At 45.3% G+C, this 19,217-nt stretch overlaps 1 protein-coding gene across 5 annotated transcripts in view; it reads right to left on the reverse strand.

Moving 5' to 3' along the window:
- FANCI (FA complementation group I) overlaps positions 1-19,217 on the reverse strand; it is a 52,284-nt gene that overhangs the window by 7,323 nt on the left and 25,744 nt on the right. For all 5 annotated transcript variants that reach the window (XM_061594778.1, XM_061594779.1, XM_061594780.1 and 2 more), the window contains exons 20-31: positions 18,665-18,766; positions 16,057-16,236; positions 15,837-15,958; positions 14,077-14,241; positions 12,652-12,831; positions 10,776-10,942; positions 9,593-9,672; positions 9,169-9,285; positions 6,195-6,246; positions 5,305-5,432; positions 4,901-4,969; positions 4,653-4,743 (exon numbers count right to left, since the gene is read on the reverse strand). In XM_061594778.1, the coding sequence (XP_061450762.1) occupies positions 4,653-4,743; positions 4,901-4,969; positions 5,305-5,432; positions 6,195-6,246; positions 9,169-9,285; positions 9,593-9,672; positions 10,776-10,942; positions 12,652-12,831; positions 14,077-14,241; positions 15,837-15,958; positions 16,057-16,236; positions 18,665-18,766 (1,453 nt within the window). The remainder of the gene's footprint in view (positions 1-4,652; positions 4,744-4,900; positions 4,970-5,304; positions 5,433-6,194; positions 6,247-9,168; positions 9,286-9,592; positions 9,673-10,775; positions 10,943-12,651; positions 12,832-14,076; positions 14,242-15,836; positions 15,959-16,056; positions 16,237-18,664; positions 18,767-19,217) is intronic.

A 19,217-nucleotide genomic window follows, 5' to 3' on the forward strand; every position in this document is an offset into this window, starting at 1 on the left:
GCAGACGCTACCATGGACTCCTTACAATTTGCAGCCAGGGCTATGGCCACGGCAGTGGTAGCCAGACGCCTGGTATGGCTTTCGCACTGGGATGCGAACAATGCATCCAGATGTAATCTAGCCACGGCTAAATATACAGGCGGAAAATTGTTTGGGGAAGACAATCTGGCAGAAGTTTTGGTGGACAATAAAGATAAAAAGAAAGTGATGCCCTCACAGGGTAAAGACGAAAAAAGGCCATTTCGACGCTATACCCCCACTTTTCAGATGCGCTCCTTTTGTGGCTCAAGGCCCTTCTTTAGTAACAGACAGAGGGATTTCAGAGGCTCCCGTTTTCCTTGGCAAAACCAGAAGCCTCCCCAGAGATTCCACCAGAATAGACAACAATCCTACCAGACTAGGCAGCAGCGTCAACCACAACAACGCTTCTGACTCTGTACCTGTAGGCGGTCGACTCAATTACTTCCTGAACCAATGGCAGACAACAACAAAAGACAAATGGGTCCTGAGCATTATCAAAGATGGATACAGACTAGAGTTACACCAGTATCCACCCCCACGTTTCGTCTTCTCTCACAGACCGACATCACCACAAAAACACGGGACATTCCTAGAAGAAATAGAGCACCTTCTACAAATCTCAGCCATAGAACCCGTCCCAATAAAGTATACTCCCTCTTCTTTTTGGTGGCAAAAAAGGACAATTCGTTCAGGGGGGTGCTCGACCTCAGGTTTGTCAACCAGTTCCTGAAGCGCAAGACTTTCCGGATGGAAACAATCGCTTCAATCAGGGAGGCACTCCAACCCCACGACTATTTGGTATCCATAGACCTCAAGGAGGCCTATCTGCACATTCCAATTCACCCCAGACACAGAAGGTTGCTCCGGTTTACATACAACAACGAACACTTTCAGTACAAAGCTCTCCCATTCGGGCTGGCCACGGCACCCAGAATTTTCACCAAGGTGCTGGCAGCAGCACTCTCAGGTCTATGCCTGGCAGGGGTGCATATTTCCCCTTATTTGGACGACCTACTAGTCAGGTCCCGGTTGTTTACCCAGGCAAACAAAGACTTAAAGCTTACATTCAGTTTCCTACAGAGCCACGGGTTTTTAGTGAATGTTCTAAAGAGCCACCTCTACCCCACACAATCACTAATACACCTAGGCATGGTGATAGACACCACTGCACAAACTATAACGCTGGCACCACAGAGGATCCGGGCCATCACCGATCTAGCACGCTCCATATGCGGACAACCAAAATCAGACTTGATGCGCCTGGCAAAACTACTCGGAATGATGGCATCATCTATAGCAGTTACACCATGGGCCAGGCTTCACTCACATCCTCTGCAACATCTTCTGATCAAATTCCAGAGACATTGCCTCCAGACGACACCACAAGGTTGCCTTGCCACACGACGTGCGTCAGTCACTCACCTGGTGGCATCAGGACTCAAATTTGTCCAGGGGGATCCCGATACAGGAGCTGCCCCGGGCAATAATCACTTCAGATGCAAGCCTCGGGGGCTGGGGTGCCCATTATATGGATCTTTTCGTACAGGGACGTTGGAGTCCACCAGAGGCAGCCAGGTCCATCAATTGGCTGGAACTGAGGGCAGCTCATCTGGTGCTGAAGCATTTCTTTCCCAGTCTTCACTGCCCCAATGTATTGATCAAAACAGACAACACGTTGACCAGATCATACATAATGAGGCAAGGAGGGACCCGATCCAAACTCCTCAGCAGAGGAGCAACGTCCATGCTCTCCTGGGCAGAGCATCGCCTTACATCTGTGACGGCGAAATACCTGCAGGGGGCAATGAACGACCGGGCGGATTGGCTCAGCAGACGTCAGATACTCCCAGGGGAATGGGCACTCAACAGAAGTGTCTTCCTGATGGTTCAACAGCAATTTGGAAAACTAGAAGTGGACCTTTTTGCCTCGGACGCAAACTATCAAATCCCTTGATTCTTTACAAGATTCCAGACGCGTGCGGCAGAACAGACAGACGCACTGACGGCGAGCTGGCCACAGCTTCTATTGTATGCGTTTCCACCGACTCCTCTCATAGCCAGAGTCCTCAACAAGATCAGGAGGGAAGAGGCACAGGTGGTCCTAATAGCCCCATACTGGCCGAGAAGACCGTGGTTTGCAGACCTCGTCCAGATATCTGTCAAAACCCCGCTTGCACTTCCAGATCGCCACGACCTGTTACATCAGGGACCGGTCCTCCACCCAGACCCAGCCTGGCTTCAACTAGTCGCCTGGAGGTTGAACAGAGCAGGCTGTTAGCATTACAGATCTCACCTGACGCAACAGCAACTATCCTGGCGTCACGTAGACTGTCTACACTCAGGATATACCAATCCACTTGGGCAGCTTTCCTACATTGGTATACAACTCACGACACCGATCCTATGACGGCATCTGCACCACATATTCTGCAGTACCTCCAGGAGGGTCTTAACCAGGGTCTACGTCCTAACACCCTCAAGCGTCAACTGTCGGCACTTGCATCTGTTCTATCTGTAGACGAAGGGGTTTCTCTAGCGTCACATCTGTTGCTCAAGAGATTTCTAAGAGGGGCAACCGTTATTAGCCCTCCGGTAGTGCACAGATTTCCTTCATGGCACCTGCATACAGTATTGACCGCACTACAAAAACCTCCATTCAAACCTCTGCAGACGGTTCCTTTGCGAATACTCACCTTCAAAGTCACGTTCCTCATAGCAATCATGTCAGCATGCAGGGTATCAGAGATTCAGGCTCTATCAGTGCTAAAACACCTCTGCACCTTCCATAAGAATAGAGTTGTACTCCGGATCGCTCCTGGCTTCATTCCAAAGGTCAGATCTCAGTTTCACCTACGACAGGAGATCGTGCTGCCCACGTTTTGCCCAAACCCTAAACACCCCACGGAAACGCCCTTGATGTGAGGAGGGCGTTGAAGGTATACATCAATAGGACAGCACAGTTCCGTAGATCGGAATATCTGCTGATATCTTTCCATCCTCCGACTCTGGGCCACAAGGTGTCAAACTCAACTATAGCGAGATGGCTGAAGGCATGCATCTCCTTGGCCTACAGATCACTCAGTAAACCCGTGCTGCACGGGATCACGGCGCATTCTACTAGGGCAGCAGCCACAACAGCGGCTTTTTCTGCTAATGTCCCATTGGAGGAGATCTGCAGGGCAGCAACTTGGGCCTCGCCTTCGTCGTTTACCCGGCACTACAAAATGGACTTGTACGCATCTGCGGAGGCTGCATTCGGTCGTAGAGTTCTACAGCAGGTCCTTAATCAATAGACCCACCCTATGGTCGAGCTTTAGTACGTCCCACGTGGAGACCTCACTGGCATCCATGAAAGAAGGTACGGTTGGACTTACCGTGAACGGTGTTTCTTCATGGATGCCATGAGGTCTCCACGGCCCTCCCTATGAGGGGCTGGGAATTCCATCTGCACTATGCGCTATCCGATCTTATTCTGTTTATCTCTACCTTCGCATTTCTTTCTTTCTATGTTACACTGAGGTGAAGTTCCGAGCTAGCCAATAAAGAGAACTGGCATCACCTCAGTAAGAAGGGGAGGAGCCAGGAAAAAATTATGACAGGTTGCTGTCTCAAGCTGATTGGGGACTGTAACCACGTGGAGACCTCATGGCATCCATGAAGAAACACCGTTCACGGTAAGTCCAACCGTACCTTTCCTGGCAGACTCACCCACATAGCCCACATTGGGACCTTCCAGAACTTAAGTCCGTTTTGGGTGGGAACTTGCAGGTCCGCTCACGACATCCAAAGGCCGCTTCAGAAGAAGCTAAGTGTCCACTTTATATTAGTGTGTCTAGTGAATGTAGATGGTACTGCCCAGCTTTCTGCAATGCTGGTGTTGATGGCTAAAGCCACAGAAGTTGCTGCTGCCTGGTGGAATGAACTGTAATGTGACCAGAGGCCCTAAGCAGTTGGAATTCATTAGCTAACACAAGAAGAGGCTCTGATCGAGTGGTCAACTTAAATGTCTTTGTGCATTTAGCTTAAATTTTAAGTGAAGGGAAGGGAATAGAGTCTGAATAGAGATAATAGAGAAACGCCTGAGGGGAAAAAACCCAACTAAAGCCTACTAGGAAACCAGAAACAAAAGATGGAGAAGCAGGGAGAGACGTCTGCTTGGGCTGGCAGGAAAACAAAACTGAGACGACGCTGAGAGGGATAGGAGGAGGAGCATTCAAATTAACAAGAGAGATTTCCTGCCTGGGCTAGAGGAGGCTGACAACCCAATGTGGGCTACGTGGGTGAGGCTGCCAGGAAAATATTACTCCAATACCCTGTCATCTCTATTGGTTAATTGTTTCTGAGCTTCATTCAAACCATTTCACACAGCTGACCATGCTTGGAACTGATGGACTATATTTTGTCCTATGAAACTTTTGCTTCTCTGGCATCTCTTCCCAAAAGTGTCAGAGGTCAATCTGTCTTTGATCCTGTCTCTTTATTCCTTGCCTTGACAACAAGGACGAGGGGAGGTACTGTCAGCTGAGCTGTCTCTCTCAAATCTAATGTAACTAAACTTGAAGGAAGCTCATACTTCTTAACAAGAATAGATCAAGTGGACACCATTAGAGAACTGATGTTCTAACTTTTACCTGCTGCCTCCAGTCCCAAATGACTCTTCATCTTATTGATCAGCCAGTCCACCTCTTCGAGGACCTTCTCTGCTTGACTCAAAACCAATAACTAAGAAAGAGAGAGAGGTGAAATGCTTTGGAACACCTTATTGTGCCTTGCAGTCACAGGAACCTGTTTGAGCAGTATTCTTCTCTAAAGAATTTGTCCATCATATGTATCTCCCTTCATCAAATTTGATTCCGGTTTTTTACACAACTCAACTCACACAAGCCGTAGGAGCTGCTGTCTTAGCGTTCACAATAGCAAAGTGGGACTGATGCTCCATTTCAAGATCCTGAAGGGATTGAAAAGAAGAGAGAGGCAGTAGTTCAGATATCTATCAGATTTCTGTCCCACCATTTTATCCTCACAACCACTCCATAAGGTAGGTTAGAATGGGAGTTACTGACACAAAGTCACTCCAGTGAACTTGGTGGCTAAATGGGACTTGAATGTAGTTCTTTCTGGTCTAAGTCCACCACTCTAGCTGCTATGTCACACTGATTTTCTCTTGCTTCAACATCTGCATTCAGGGAGGGGATTAGGCGATACAGAACAGGCACACAGTCTCTGCATTGGCAAATGCATACAGGCTGAGCTCATCCTGAAAGGCCCAACTGGTCCTGTTACCTGGTCTAAGTCTCCAAGCTGGGCGTGGATATCCCGGGCAAGCTCACGCAATACACTGACTGGGCTCTTGATGAAAGCATGCAGACTGAAGAGCAGGGCTAGCAAGCCTTTGCAGCAAGGGAAATCTTCTGTGGGGAGGAAAAGCAGTCAATAAGCTTTGGAGGTGTGGTCTATTGAATCATGCCAATGGTCAACCCAGCCCAGCATCCTGTCTCTAACAGGCCTTCTGCAGACCTAACACTGTTCGGTCTCCATAGCATGGTTAGGTAATCAGGCACACTCCCCTCTCCCCCTTTCAATTTCAGAGCAAACTACGGTTAGCATTACTTTTGCACTGGCATTTGTCTAGTAGATGTCAGAAGTGTCCAAGCAGGTTTGTAGCCTGCCCTGCAGGAGCAAAGGCTGCTCCTCTCTTCCTCTTGAGGCTGTCCATTTCCTGTCTCAGCTTGGAGCACACATCCTCCTTGGGATCTTCCGTCTCTCCTCCCTCCTTGTCCCTTGTTTTCTCTTCATTCCCTGTTTTTCTCTCACCTCCCAAGTTGGATGCAGTGTAGAATGGATGCCAAGTGCTATCTAGTGCCCATTAGCCACAACACATTGGTACAGGCATAATGCTAACCACCATTAGTTTTGAACACTAAAAAGCAGGAGGGCAGGGGAAGAGTGTAAGAGACCACAGAATGCAACCTAATCACAGCTAGGATATCAGGCAATGTTACCGCTACAGTGGGCCATATCAAGATGTTTAGTGGCCCAAACTTCTGTCAAACAGCTTTTGATACCCTTAATTTTTTTATCCCTTCCTTTGAATTCATTTGGTGATCTGAGCTCCAGGATTCACAAAACATGAGACACAGGTATCAAGTCTAGATTTATTCAGAAAATCTTACCTAGGCTAGTTTCCTTGCAAATCTTGACTGTCCAAGATAACAGCTGGACAAACTGCACAAGGAGAGAGAGAGAGAGGGTTTTTTCATTACAAAATTATTAGAGTTTATATTGTAAAGCCACATTGAGGGCGACATGCCTTTATTAAAAACAAGAGTTTTATTAGACACATTGGACTGAGGATTGGTCTACAAGTTATGGAGGCCAACCTAAACAGTATCTGCAGGAGTCATGTGGTGGTATTCACTGCTAGTCCTGCTTAAAGTAGATCCACTGAAGACACGACAGGTTAATTCATTTACATGGGTCTACTCTGAGTAGGATTTAGTTGACTGCAACCCATAACATTTAGGGCAGCTTCCTGTGCATTTGAGCCGTATTGCATGGAGAAATTCCGTATCTCCACCCAGCAACATTCAGAAGGAATGTAGAGACTCTTCCACTTGATGCAGATCTACCTAGTAAAAAGCTCTATACCAGGGATGAGGAATTGTAGCCCTCCAGATGTGGTTGGATTGCAACTCCCATTATCCTTGACCAGTGGCCATGCTGGGTGCGGCAGATGAGAACTGGAGTCTGTAAAGAACTCTCACTAGGGGGTCAACTCCCAAGCCCAGGGCCATTGATCCCGGCCAGGGACAACCCGTGCCTCCCTTACCAGGGCTGAGGAAAGGAACAACAACCCTGTAAGGTAGGAAGACTGCCACCACCTTTTAAACCTGGTCACCCACTCTGGGCCAAGGGGAAACCCAAAATGCGAGAAATAGACCTGACAAGGATTCCAACAGACAAGAGCCAAAGATGCACTCCTTGTCTTGGAGCCTTAAGGCAAAATACCCAGCTATACGGTAGTCTGTGGCTAAATGGCCAAGGTGCTGGATTAGGAGCCAAAATTCCCCTTCAATGAACACACACTGGTAAAATAAGAGGTAGCTTTATCAAAATAAAATATAAGTACAAAAACATAGCAGCAAAAATAATTCCTTAAACCAAACACCCCAATACAGAGAGTTCAAGTCACAAGAGAAAACAGCAAATCTGTGTAGCCTCTTCTATACACACACACAATAGGAAGACAGGCAGAGTAACTTCATGGTTCCACATCTCCCCAGAGATGTATAGCCTGGATAGCAGATGGAAAGTGGAACCCCAACATCAGGTAACACCAAGGAACACTGGGGAACAAAGACCCAGAATCTTAGTTCTACTTTAATGGGAAAAAGCCCAGCAACAGCCAGGAATTAATTAGCCCATGAGGGGGCTTTCTGATGATGAAATCTTCCAGAGCTTTTGTGCCTAATGGTTGCATGCTTCTGTAACCTTCCCAGGCCTGTGGCCTTGAGGAACCAGTCTCAAGCTGATAAGCAGATGTTCTTACCTACTGCCTAATTAACTGAGTTTAGCTGTGAGAACAACTGACAGTCTCATGCCCTTCCAGAGGCCCTAATTCAGGCAAGATGTCCCCCCCATAATTCCTTGCCGCAGAACCATTTTAGTTAATAGCCTTAACAAACTAGGCATCCTTGACAGACTACATCTAGAGGGCCACAAGTTCCCTATCTATAGGGTGTGTGGAGTAGGCACCATGAAGGAGCCATTTCTGTCACTCCTCTCTGCATGGTGCTTAGTAAGGTAGATTCTGGGAAAGCTCCCCATTGGTATACATATGGAGATTAAATGTGGGTGTGCTTTTGGATGTAAACCAGTTTTCCCCTCTTCCTAGAAAATCTCAGGAAGGTTCTATAAAGGTTCTATCTGAGGTTCTATAAAGAGTTTAGAGATATCTATTCCCAGGATTCTTTAAGGAAAAAACAATTGTAATTAATGTGGGATAAAAGTAATATAAATGTGTAACATAGGACTCCAAATAATTCACACCTCTGTTATACACAATGCTGTGAACTGTTAAGGGATGCAGCTTTAGGACAGGGTTATATTCAGCTAAGTTCTACTCAGAGTAGACCCACTAGAATTGATGAACCCAAGTTAGTCATGTCTATTAATTTCTATGGGTCCACCCTGAGTAGGGCTAGCATTAAATACCACCATAGGAACATAGGAAGCTGCCTTATACTGACTCAGACTATTAGTCCACCTCACTGAGTATTGTCTACACAGACCGGCAGTGGCTCTCCAGGATGTCAGGCAGGGGTCTTTCCCAATACCACCTGGAGTTGCTGGGGATTGAACCTGGGATCTTCTCCACTGAACTACAGACCTTGATAATTTTTGAGTAAGTTACATGGATGACCTGTTCAAATGAGAAAAAGCCCTCAGATGGATTAATCCCCAGAGGAATCCCTCCAGAAGCCATTCCATGGTTTGCTAAATGTTACCCAGAAACTGGCTCTATGCTGACACATTATATACCTGATGTGTCAACACCTGCAGAATATATCAAAATTAAAATCATCAATTCAATTATCCTGCCTAATTCATTTGTCTGGCAAATTATATCACTACTCCCCCATAGACATGTTTTGTAGTGTTAAGTCAGTGTTTTCCAAAAAGTATCCCAGAAACACTGACATTCCTTGAAAGCTTATCAGGGGATCCTCAGTTAGAAGATCAGTGAACAGTGGTACAAGGTTCCCTGCAGAGTGCAATCCCACAGGAGCGCTGGTTGTGCTCAAGGCCAACTTCTCAGTTTGTGCAGTGATGGTGAGGCCTAGCTGGACCTCATGAACCAACAACGTGCCCCAGAATCCATTGCATCATACAGGTGTTCCTTGGTGGAAATGTAAAGGTTCTTTTGCAGACAAGCTGATGTGGAACAGTTCTCAGAAGATGGAAAGTTTGAAAACCACTGTTTTAGCCTCTGGCTGCCCATATAAGATATACAGAAAATAAAGAGGAAAAGGAATTGAAAGCGGAACTCAAGACCCATCAGTTGAGTTGTCCAATATATCTAGAAGGTTCCCCTACTCCACCCCCAAGCCCTGCCACCCCACCAACCCCCCACTCTGTAGTATATACCTGGGGAGAAGAGGGCTCCAACAATTTGGAAAGAGTGGCAAGAATATTGATCAACAGAAGAGCTTCCTTGCTGTTGAAGTCATCTTCAGTGTTGCTGAGCTGGTTCACTAATGACCTCTGAGAGGGAGAGAAAGGAGGACACATTTCATGAGCACACAGGGGAAAGCAGTGGAAGGAGGGAAGGAAGATGCAGGCGAGACCTTTTTCAGAATCAAACTTTCTGTTCCTGTTCGTTTTCTTTGGGACTTCCCTAAGTGGGAGATGCTCTGAAAGTCCAGAGAATCCTTCGAGGTTTGCTCCAATGGTTTTGCAGCTGTGAGCAGCAAACTAAGAGCAGAGGCCCAGCATCTGTCCCTACATTGTCCTGAACTAAAGTTGATCCCTTCAAACTGTTCAGTATCAACGTTGCCTTTCTGCAGTTCACCTGAAACTGTCGAATCTGGAAGGCAGTTTTCTCGGTGATGTTAACATCTGCTGCTTCTTCTGCATCTTCATTTGTAATATCTGGGAAAAGGGAAGGAAAAGATAGAAACTAGACAGTAAGTTGAGGCCAGGAGACAGGATTAATTACAGCTATAGGAGAGCCACATTGTTTTTCATTTTATATTTTCAAATTGCTGTAACCCAACCTTGGTGATTTATAACAACAACAACGTAGAGAGACTATCACTTATTTAAAAAGCAGCACTCAATGGTAGGCCCCACTGAAGCTCTGGAAAAGTTCTGGAGAGCGGGTTTGGCAGTATGAGTTTCTCAATCACGTTTTGCCACCAACAGATATCTATTTGCATTGTCTCTATGTCACCAGTTAGGAAGGTTATAAAAAACACAATGAAACATTTTTGGCCAGCTGGTGATCCAAGGCCAATCCTTTGCCTTAGGGGTTTTAATTTGTTTTCCTCCTGTAGCAGCCTTCAAGGTGGCAAAAACAATACCAGCAATAAATAATAAACAGACTAAAAACCAAAACCAGCAATGCCAAATACATAGCAGCACCAATACAAGAAATGGGGGGAAGGGAGCAGTCACTGCCGATTTATGCTAATTGCCATTGAAAGTTCAGGCAAATAGGATGAACTGACCAAGTTATACAGAAATACAGTAATCATGGTGCAGGAAAGTCTGCCTAGGAAGGGAATTCTCTAACGGGATGTGCTACTAGATCAGGTGTGGGGAACCTTTGGGCCTCCAGATGTTGCTGAATGACAACTCTCATCAGCCGCAACAAGCATGGCCAATGGCCAAGGATGACGGGAGTTGACATTCAGCAACTTCTGGAGGCCCAAAGGTTCCCCACACCTGTGTTAGAGAGAAGGCCCGGGGACATCTAGACAAAAACCTCAGATGAAGATCACAATTGTGGGCAGCTTCATGTGGGAGAAAGTAGCCCTTTATATGCTCTGGGCTCAGATCATGCAGGACAGCCTATGCCAAGCTGGTGCCCACCAGATGTTTTAGACTACAACTCCCAACAGCCCCAGCCAGCACAGCTGGACGGCACCAGTTTGGTAAAGGCCGATGAAGAAGGATGACCTGGCCAGAATGTGGTCTCTGCAAGACTTGCAGCCTCTTCAGTGACAATTCAGAAGAAAACCAGCCTTGCTTACCCAATGCCTGCAAAAATTGTGGGATCTTTGCTGGATAAAGTTGTTGCACTGTGTTAAAGATCCGCAGCAAACCCTCTAAGCACAACAGCGAGATGCTCTTGCCCTTCTCCTTTTTGCCAGTTTCCTCAGCTGCAGTTGGGATCGAGGTATATCTCCACAACAGGACTCTATAGAAAAAGGGGGGAGGTAGAGGGTAATTCAGGACAGGCAGTCCGATAGACTTGGAAGCAACCAACCCTGAACCTGAACTCCTCATCCACGATGACTGCACTTCACTCTCTCTGTGTGTTTTCAAGAAGTTTGGGTTCATGCTCACACCAGATTATCTCCTAACATACACCTCCTGTTAATTTCCTACTGGGCTCCTACTGGGAGGAAGGGCGGGATATAAATCTAATAAAATAAATAAATAATAAAATAATAAAATAAATTTCAGCAAGAAGTCAGGCCTGCACAACCTGTGGCCAACAAAACCAAAAGCAGCCTTCAAGCCACACATTGGGCACATCAGGGCTTGACAGCTGCTCAGGTTGTTGCAGTCTCAAGGCAGGCAGCAAAACAGAATGAGTAGCAAAATCCGGGAGGGCCCCATACATAACTGCACTCCCATTTAGGGAGTTATAAATTACTCAAGGTTGTCTTATGGCAAATCTTTCCTTTTGATTAGGACTTCCTCAGCCTGATCAGATTCTGCAGCCTGTGCAGGGAACCTAGTGGTCACACGGTACCCCTCCAACCAGCCCAATGGCAGCAGGAATACCTGGTGAATTGGGCAGAGGATCCTAAAGAACACTTGCCCTCCTTCCACTACCGTTGAGAAAGAGGAGAGCATTTGAGCAACAGCTTAGGCCACAAAAACAAAAAACCCTACCCCACACAGAGAATGAAAGCATCTAGATGCTGAGCATAAGCCTGGAAGCTTATGAGGAGGCTATCCCCCAGCCACTGTGGGAGACCTATTGCACTAGCAACACCAACAAGCGGGTAGGGGAGAAGACTTTATACATCACTCTCTCTGTACTGCATCCAACAGCTGCTGCCCCATAAGTGTCAAGGGCTAGCGTATATTGATGCCAGTGGCAGCAGAAACACCCGATGAACTGGAGGGGGAAAGAGAGTTCAGAAGAACGTATCTGCATGCGCAGCAGGGATAGGGGAGAAATTTGATTCAGTTTGCATTTAAAGCCAAATTTATCAAATTCACACTTTCTGAAACGATATGTGAACCAAAGCACAGTCATCTTTTAGAATTCACACTTCTTTGATGCAGTTTTGCAATCAAGCAATGTTTACAAAAATGTATATATTAGGGGAAACTATGCACAAAATATATTGCTGAAAATAACATACAAAAATCCGTTATATTAGGACAAATTGTTTGCAAAAACGTGTACATTAGTCAAAACTGCACACAAAAACGTATTTATTATTTATTAAGACAGGCAGCTTTAAAAAGCAGTTTTAAAAGCAACAGAAGGCTGCTGCTCAATTGTCCCTAAGATCTAGAGAAGCAAATTGCTCAGAATCCAACAATGGCTTAGTTTCAAGCAACCTTTGTTTCTCCTCCTTTTACATGCAAGAGCTTGAGAGATTTAAGAAGTACCCTTTACCAACACCACACGACAGGAAAGGGCTGTAGCTCAGTGGCAGAGCATCCGCCTTGCATGCAGAAGGTCCCAAGTTCAGTCCCCAGCATTTCCAGGTAGAGCTGGGAGAGAGCCCTGCCAGAAACCCTGGAAAGCCACTGCCAATCGGTGTAGATAATACCGAGCTAGATGGACCCAGTAGAAGGCAGTTCTACTGCCTGATGGGACTCAGCAGAAGGCAGTTTCCTATGCACACCAAAGTCTTTGGGGCTGCATGGCTTGTGACTCACCGAGTGATTTTGCAGAGGCTCTGGAACATCTTCTCCCGGTTCTGCCCATCAGGCCCATCGGTTTGCCCTGTCTCCTCCAACTGCTGCACTTTCTGCAAGGCCACACTGACAGCATAGCGCATGAACTCGCTGCTGGAGCGCAGAATGGCCAGGCTCTCCTCATGGTCCTGGGAACAGTCCCTAGGGCATCACAAGGAAGCAAAATTCTTGATGGTGATCAAGATGGCAAAAGAAGTCAGGGAAGGAGCCAAAGGAGAAAGTGTTGAAATCACAGGTGACTTCAGCTACCGCACAAATTGACTGGGTAAATGCATGTTTGGACAGCAAAAGACAGACGAAATTTCTAGTTACCCTAGATAACTGTGTCTTGAAACAACAAGCCATAGAACTGATGGGAGGGGAGGGGAGGTGACCCTGGACTTAATCCTGAGTGGCATGAAGGGCTTGCTGCAAGATGCAAGTGTTGTTGAACTGTTTGGGAACAGTGCCCATAGTGCTATTAAACCCAAGATATATATGTTAAGTGCAATGTTGCCAAGAAAGTTGAACATAGCTGCATGTAATTTCAGAAGGGGCAACATCAAAAATGAGATTAGTGCTAGGAAGCTGAAAGGAGCAGTCAACAGGATCACATGTCAAAATTGTGAATGCTGGGACCAAGAAGCTACTGCCCATAAAAAGAAAAACACAGCTCTATTTGCGCCCAACATTGGTTTGGCAGAAATGGTTGTTTGCCCAGTTACTACTGGACAATTGCAACACTGCTATGGGGTTGCCTTTGAAAAGAGTCCAAAAGCTTTAGCTTGCTCACAATGCAGCAGCCAAACTGTTTTAACTGGAGCCAGATATCAGGAGCAAGTCATCTGCATTGTCTCCCTATTTGTTCAGGCCCAGATCGAAGCGTTAGTTAGGATCTTCAGAGCCCAAACTGTTTAGGACCAGGATATTGATGGTCCACCTTCTCCCATATAAGCCTGCCTATTTACTGAGATCGTCTGCAGAGCCCCTCTTATCAGTTCCAAATCCATGTTTGGTTGCGACGAGAGAAGCCTCCTCTGTTGCCATATCCAGTCTTTGGAACTCCCTACCTAACAAGGTTAGTCTTCCCTCCTCCTTGTGGGTCTCTGTTGCAGTGTTAAGACCTGCCTTATCTAGAAAGGCATTAGGCCTTTTGAGACTGTATTGTATTGCTTGCAATAATTACGCACAGTCCTTCTGATTTGGTTACTCTGGCTTTTTATTTAAGTTTTCATTGTGGCTGTTTTTAAATTGTTTTATTGCTGGCTTCAGCTGTTGTTCCTTTCTTTATCACTGTTTATTATATTTTATTGTTTTTGTAAGCCACCTTGAACAATGAAAAAAGGTGGGATATAAACATTTTAAATACATACATACATACCTCCATCTCCTGCTGGAGTTCCTTACCTGAAGAGACTTGTAAGCAAGGTGCACACAAAGCCCATGGAAAGGAAGCTCCGGGCAATTTTATTTGCTGAAGGGGGCTTGTGCTTCCCAGCTTTCTCTTTCAGGATTTCACAAAGTTTGGTATAGCACCTGAACAGGCCCAGAACATCTTCAAACCTGTCCTTGCTGCATGCATCAACAAAAAATTAAATTAAATTAAAAGCACAAGATGAACTATTTCAGAACAGAACCTAGGTATTTTCTCTGGACTTGTCCATAGATTATGAGTATTAGGATAGACAATTTCCTATGTTTCACTATATGGTAGCTCTTTAGTTTCACTATCCAATGAATGTTTACTCTATTAGAGAGGCAAACAGACTCATCCAATGGCACACAGAAAATGCCTATCCTCTCCCCACAGGCAGCTCAGGCTCCTACATAGGCCCCACACCTTCCTCCATCATCACCTAGCTAGAAACAAAGAAACAACAATGATCATGTTCTGTTCCACAGAATGCTCATGCATCAAAGGTATTTTCTTAAACAGAGGCTCGTCAACAGACAGAAAGGGCCAGGGCCATAGCTCAATGGCAGAGCACAAGCTTTGTATGCTAACAATTCTCTCTTCAAATCGTGGTGTCTCAGGTAGGGCTGGGAAACCCTGGAGAGGTGGGGCCAACCAGCATATGAAATATCTGAATCAATAGTCTGACCTAGTATAAGGCAGTTTCCTGTGTTGCTATTTTTTTAAAACAACAACAACAGTGTTCTCTTAACCGGATACCATCGTATTAGATATCCTTAAGTGAAACAGGTTAGGAGTTTTAGTCTTTTTAGATGTAAAAACAGGCTTGTATATTAAAAATCAGCTTGTAGCTTAGGAAAAGTAAGAAGCATCATTTGTAGGCAAAGAACCTCCACAAACGTTGCACCTTCTTTTTTTCACCCCTTCTTTCTTGTAGATCACAAATGACTAACAAGTATTTGTAGCAAACAGACCAGTAAAAATGCTTGTGGACTGGTAACTTTGTTGAACCTATTTGCAAGACTGATGTAAAAGAAATTAAGGTAGGCATGTGTTTATAGAACAAAGTCACTCCTGAACTCATGTCCATTCCACTGGGATTAAATGTTCATTACTCCTTGAGGGTTTAACACCACTGGCAATCATTTGAACCCTCAGCCTTCAGAGAATTAGTCAAGTGTCCAAGTGTTAAGCTCAATGGGACCACCTAGGTTTTCCCACTATTTCCGCTACTGAGGACTGTGCTGGACTTGCAAGCTCTATTACATGCAGCTTGAGGGTGGGAAGTTCTGCTGGCTCTGTCAGTACTATAGTGGCAAATTCAGAAGTGCAGGGGCCCTTCATGTCAATCATAGCCACGCCCCCTCCCCTCTTTTTTGCTGCAGGATTGAGAATGAGATCCTTGTAAATGCCTTGTCCTACAACAACAGATGTCCCCAGGAGCCAAAAAGGATGAAAGAGGAGTATGTTAGCTACTGCGAAGTGTGTTTTCAGTGGCTGACTCACCTCCTTTCACTCTGATTGACTCCAATCAGCAGAAAAGGATAAGGAAGCATGTGAAAAGACTATTCTCAGTGGATAACACACTCCCCTTTCATGCTGATTGGCTTGTAAGTTGCTGGAGGCATTGGGACCCTGCTTCCCAAAACTAAGGGAGAGTAAGACACCCCTCGAGACCCTGGACAATTACATCCCTGGGCTCTGTAAAGGGACAGATGTTGCTGAAAAAACAAGAGCAAATTGTATTCCTTACCTGAAATTCCCTGTGCTAAAGTTGTACTCAATCAGGACCTCACAGACGCCCATCACTAAAATGGCATATATATTGTTCTTCAAGCCCACTCCAGTAGATTGAGAAAAGTCTGCCGACTTATCCTGAGCATCAAAAGCGAGCAAATTAAAATCACATCTCCAAGCCTCTACAAAAGAAAGAAATGAAGCGACTTCCGCCCCACTTCATGTTCCCAATTTACCAGTTCAAAATCTTCCAGTTCACTCTTGATCATTCGCCGTGTGATGGACTCCAACATCTCATCCAAATCTTGCTGGAAGCCCCTTTGATTGTCATCATCTTCTTCCTCAGCCTGTTGGTGCAGACTTAAGGTGCTTTTATACCAGGTCAGGCAATGCTGGATGCAGCAGAGTAGGTGAGCCTGAAGGAATCATGACATTAACCACTGACTGTCATACGAGTTGTTTAAATGCCTCCTCTGTCCTCAGCAAAACGTTCCTATGCCAATACTGTCTTAGTGCCACGAGTGGAAGAGGAGGAGATCAAAAGGAGGCACCTGCTTATGATTCAGCTTGTTTGGATTGGGATCAGACATTAGTTTGCCTTGTGATTCTTCCAGAGTCGTTTAATTTGAGAAAGAGCAGCTGCTACTAGGCAAAGGGAAGGATCCAGATTGAAACCATAGCATGGATATGGTGGGTGGGGAAGGATCATCCCTTCCTTCCCTCCTGCAGTCTTTCCTGTCACCGGAAGAACTGTTTGCCTCTGAAGATGCTGCAGCAGCAGATGGCATCTTTGGGGGCAAATAGCAGCTTGGGAGGGTGGATTTTCATAGGAAAACAGTGCAGGGTGTGTGTGGAATGCCCCATCCAGCACACCGCGGTCTCAGCCCACAACCACCATCCTTCACCATTAACATTTCTAAAATAAAGAAAAGCCCAGGAGATACAATTAAACAGCAAACACATAATCTAATCACAGTCTTAGAAACTTGCTGAGGGTGGCTATGTCTCCACGCTGAGGAGTGCAAGCAAGCAAGGAAGTGGCGGGGAAGACTTCATTCTGTCTTGATTGAAAGATTAGACAGGAAGGGGATTTTGGTTTTCACACTTCTTTTAAAAGGAAGGATTTTCAAAATGTGTTCTGGGATCTCTTACGGTTCCTCAATAAGAAAAGCAATAATAACAGACACACTTTCTGGAAAAAGTGATTGCCCACCAATACGGATCTTCCCATGCAATGTGCAAATTCAGGGTAGGCTGAGTTGTACATTCTCAGTTCAAGTGGGTCAACAGTGAGATGCAATAGGCCTGGCTAGTGCCTCACATGAATTGTGTGCGCTCAAAGAACATGCTCCAAAATTATCTGCAAGGTGCAAGGCTTGCATGGCAGATATTCAGTGTTTCCTAACTCAGATGGAAAAATTTCCCAAAGCTACAAAGTTTGAAAACAGTTTTAAGGGTTCAAGAAATGCGAGTGGGGGATACAAGAAGGGTTGCCTTTTCAGTGGTGGCTCCCCATTTGTGGAGTGTCCTTCCCGGTGAGGTGCAGCTACCTCTATCATTATTGACCTTCAGGAGGAATTTGAAAACATTTCTGTTTACCTAGGTGTTTGATGGCTGCAGGAGACTGCTCCTGGCAACCTCAAGATCACTGGCTGAAAGAATGTTTGTAACTGAAACTGCTTTTAGAATGTTTTAACTGTAGCTCTCTTTAGAATGCTGTTGTTGTTAAATTGTTTTATGGATGCATTTGCCGCCCTGGTTTCCTTTGGAAGAAAGGGTGGGATGGTGATGATGATTAATGATGATGATAATAAACCTTTGGTACATTACAGCCAGTGTTGAAATGGGAAGCACGAGTCACATTTCCTTTTCCTTCTTTTTTTGCATTTTGCCTTTTCATTCAACAAGGGGGATTACACATGTGCTCCACAGAAGGCATGTGCAAGCTCCCTTTGGGATGTTAAGCAAGGAGTGTGAAAACAAAGGGGAGCCTTGTAACATCTTAAAGACTAATACATTTATTCTGTCATGGTCTCGAGCAGGCGTGGGGAGCCTTTGGCCCTCCAGAAGTTGCTGAGCTACCACTCCCATCATCCTTGGCCATTGGCCATGCTTGCTGGACTCCAAAGATTCTCCACACCTGGTCTAGTAATCATTTCCTCAGATTGGTTAATGTTCACAGCATTATTTTCGGTGCCTGCTAAAGGCTTTTTTGTTTAGGCAAGCCTAACCAAAACATGTCATTTTATTAAATATATTCGTTTTTAAAATTGCTAATATTATTTTTATTTTGATTAAAAAACATGTATTTGTTTTAAAGGTTTGGTGTTATTAGTATTGTTTAAAAATATTGTACAATGTTTTATGTAAACCACTTAGACGATTTTGCTGATTAAGTGGGTATATAAGTCTTGTTAAATAAAACGAATGCAATGAAATGCTATCATTAGCTGACAGTTATAATTTTACATGGGTGTAGGGGAAATGTACACAGTAGTGTCAAATGGAATTAAATGCAAAAGTACAGGGCCAAACTAGATGAACCATTCACACAGTTCCACGGGGGGGGGGAAGGAAGAAGAGGAGCTTTTATCCTTCACCCACCCCCCACCCCATTCTTGATCCAGCCCCAGTACCTGCTAATTGCTTTGGAAGCTTTTCTTCCACTGCAGGTACAGAGCAATGGGTCGCTTAAGATAAAATGATCTGCAGTTTGTGGGAAATATGCTAGTACTTTCCTTTGAAAGATACTGGATACAAATGCAGACCCCTCGTATCAGTAGAGCTGAAAAATATGCTTTCAGGAGCCATGATCTGACCAACTCACTCCTCCAACTCTCTCACCAAAGGCTCTTGCAGGAAGATTTGGTCTCTCTGAGCCAGGATGCATCCCTCTAGTTTCAACGGGGGCAGTAGGTCAGGTTCTGCTTCGTAATACCGCTTTATCTGCCACAGTAGATGAGGAATAACGTTTAGCATTTAACAAGTGACAGTCACCCCACTTCACTGCTAGACAGCAGGAGAAAAGGGTGGGGAAAGGCTAACAACTAAATTAAAATTAGAATGAATAAAAGTCTACCCTAGGCTCAGGGTTGCTGAATTAGGGTGGCAACAGATATACACTTCCTACCCACCCTTCCATGCACAGGCACAGATAACCGTTGTTTTCTGCTGATGTGCAAACACGGATCAAATACACAATCAGTGCAGTTTTTCAGCCCCTCTTCCTGCCTCCCCATCATCCCATTCTTCAGACATACATTTTTCTTCCTAGGTGCCTGCCATGTTTTTCGTTTTAAAATTTTTTTTAAAAAAAAATAGAATTAAAAAACCACTCCATGTTTGTTTTTAAATTTAAAACAACGCTCTGGGCAGTGAGGGAGAGAAGGGGAAGGGA

The sequence above is a fragment of the Rhineura floridana genome, chromosome 14 (genome assembly GCF_030035675.1).
Source record: "Rhineura floridana isolate rRhiFlo1 chromosome 14, rRhiFlo1.hap2, whole genome shotgun sequence".
In the NCBI taxonomy this organism is placed as follows: Eukaryota; Metazoa; Chordata; class Lepidosauria; order Squamata; family Rhineuridae; genus Rhineura; species Rhineura floridana.